Below are 1,957 nucleotides of genomic sequence, written 5' to 3'. Positions count from 1 at the left end.
TGTTATTTAATGATTGCTAAAGTAATAAATATGGTTTTTACTCAATCAAAACAAACAAACAAACAAAAAAACACCTCAACCAAGAATAAACATTTTTCCTGGAAAAAAATGAATGCCCTTGTCTCCTGTTTTGTTTTCCCCTCAGACCAGATTGATGCCCAGTTATAAACTGGAATAAGCAGTCACAGCTTTCTCTGTTTCTATGTGTCTTGCTTGTGAGTGAATTAGAAAATGAATATCTACGCTTTCATTTATATGCCACCAAAGCCATTTTCTCCTAACATTAATATAAAAACAACTCTTTGCTGAACTCAATCCCTTTGTTTCAAACACAATAAGGTGACTGGGGTTCAACAACCTATTCCTAAAACAATTTTTTTCATAAACAGAAATTCTGTATACTTGAAGAAAGATACAAGCCAGGGCTTTGATTTTTCACATGCAACTGGTTTTAGATCTTTAGGACAGGGATATTTCTTAAACTATTTTAATATGAGATTTTTCTTTAGGACCTTCCTCAGAGACCCCAGCACCTCCTTGTTCCTCAGGCTATAGATGAGGGGGTTCAGCATGGGGGTGAGGACGATGTAGAACACAGAGAGACCTTGATCCAATGCTGGGGTGTGGGAGGAGCCAGGTGTCATGTACACCACGATGCCTGTCCCCAGGTAGAGACTCACCACAGTCAGGTGAGAAGAACACGTGGCCAGGGCCTTGTTCCTCCCCTCGGGTGAGTTCATCCTGAGCACGGTGAGGAAGATCCGAATGTAGGATGCCATTATGAGACTAAAAGGGATGAGGATGAATATGATACTTACCATGAACACCACCATCTCATACTCTGAGGTGTCCTCACAGGAGAGCTTCAAGATGGCAGGCATCTCACAAAAAAAGTGATTTATTTCCCTCAGACCACATACAGGGAAATGCATGGTGTAAATAGTTTGGATGAGTGAATTTGCAGCACCCCCAGTCCACGGTGCCACTGCCATTAGCCAGCAAACCTTTGGGTTCATGATGACTGTGTAGCGCAGGGGATCACAAACAGCCACAACTCTATCATAGGACATAAGGGTCAGGAGGAGACACTCGGCACCACCTAGGGCCAGGCAGAAGAACATCTGGACACCACAGCCAATGAGGGAGATGCTGTGCTTTCCTGAGACATGGTTGAAGACCATATTAGGAACTGAGCTGGAGATGTAGAATACGTCAATGAGGGAGAGCTGACTGAGCAAGAAATACATTGGGGTATGCAGGTGGGCATCCACACAGATCAGGAGGAGGAGGATGGCGTTCCCTGTGAGGGCAACAAGGTAGGCCAGGAGGATGAGGTAGACCAGGAGGCTGGTATATTGGAACTCAGGGAAGAGGCCCAAGAGAATGAAGTCTGTAGTGGATGTGCCATTTCGCTTGACCATATCTCAGCCTTGTCTGTTGCAGCTATTGTGTGGTAGGAGAAAAACATAGGGCACCTGTTAAATCTTATGCCCAGTTATGAGCCTTTTATTTTAGAATTGCCTCTTTCCTATTCATCCTTTTTCCTACATATTAGCAGACCCACATGGCTTTTAAAACATCTTGAGCTTTCAGGTCAGGGAAATTATGGAGAAGATGCGGAAGTGGTACCTTTGGAGAGGGCATAGAACCTCTCTTCAATCTGAATGGTGATCTGTTTCTCTTATATTCTTTTATAATAAACTGCTAATTCAGTTTTTAAAATCTTACAATTTTCAAGTCTTACACTTGTTCGATAAATAAATGTTGATCATTTTACTCCACTATTTAAAAATTGCTTCATGTCTACACAATTACAATTCTCACCCAAGAATTTAAAGCCCATCATTTGGAATTTCCTGAGACAACGAATCTCCACATTTCTTGATCTCTGTGTAGTTACTGACTTGTCAGTGAAACCATTTCCCCAAAGTGTCTCGTGTAGACCCTCTTTTCCTGT

The 1,957-nt window shown here is 42.3% G+C and overlaps 1 protein-coding gene across 1 annotated transcript; it reads right to left on the bottom strand.

Moving 5' to 3' along the window:
- Window positions 1-482: 482 nt before the first annotated feature.
- LOC102891299 (olfactory receptor 2T27) lies at window positions 483-1,421 on the bottom strand. The gene has a single exon (XM_006914781.1). The coding sequence runs from the start codon at window positions 1,419-1,421 to the stop codon at window positions 483-485; it is 939 nt and encodes a 312-aa protein (XP_006914843.1).
- Window positions 1,422-1,957: the final 536 nt, after the last annotated feature.

This window comes from Pteropus alecto, unplaced genomic scaffold (genome assembly GCF_000325575.1).
Source record: "Pteropus alecto unplaced genomic scaffold, ASM32557v1 scaffold296, whole genome shotgun sequence".
NCBI classification, from domain to species: Eukaryota; Metazoa; Chordata; class Mammalia; order Chiroptera; family Pteropodidae; genus Pteropus; species Pteropus alecto.
The sequence above is the reverse complement of the archived record's forward strand: the minus strand, read 5'-3'. Positions and strand labels throughout refer to the sequence as shown.

What these genes read in the sequence shown, in the direction of transcription:
- LOC102891299 (XM_006914781.1), bottom strand. Translation starts at nt 1,421, where the DNA reads ATGGTCAAGCGAAATGGCACATCCACTACAGACTTCATTCTCTTGGGC.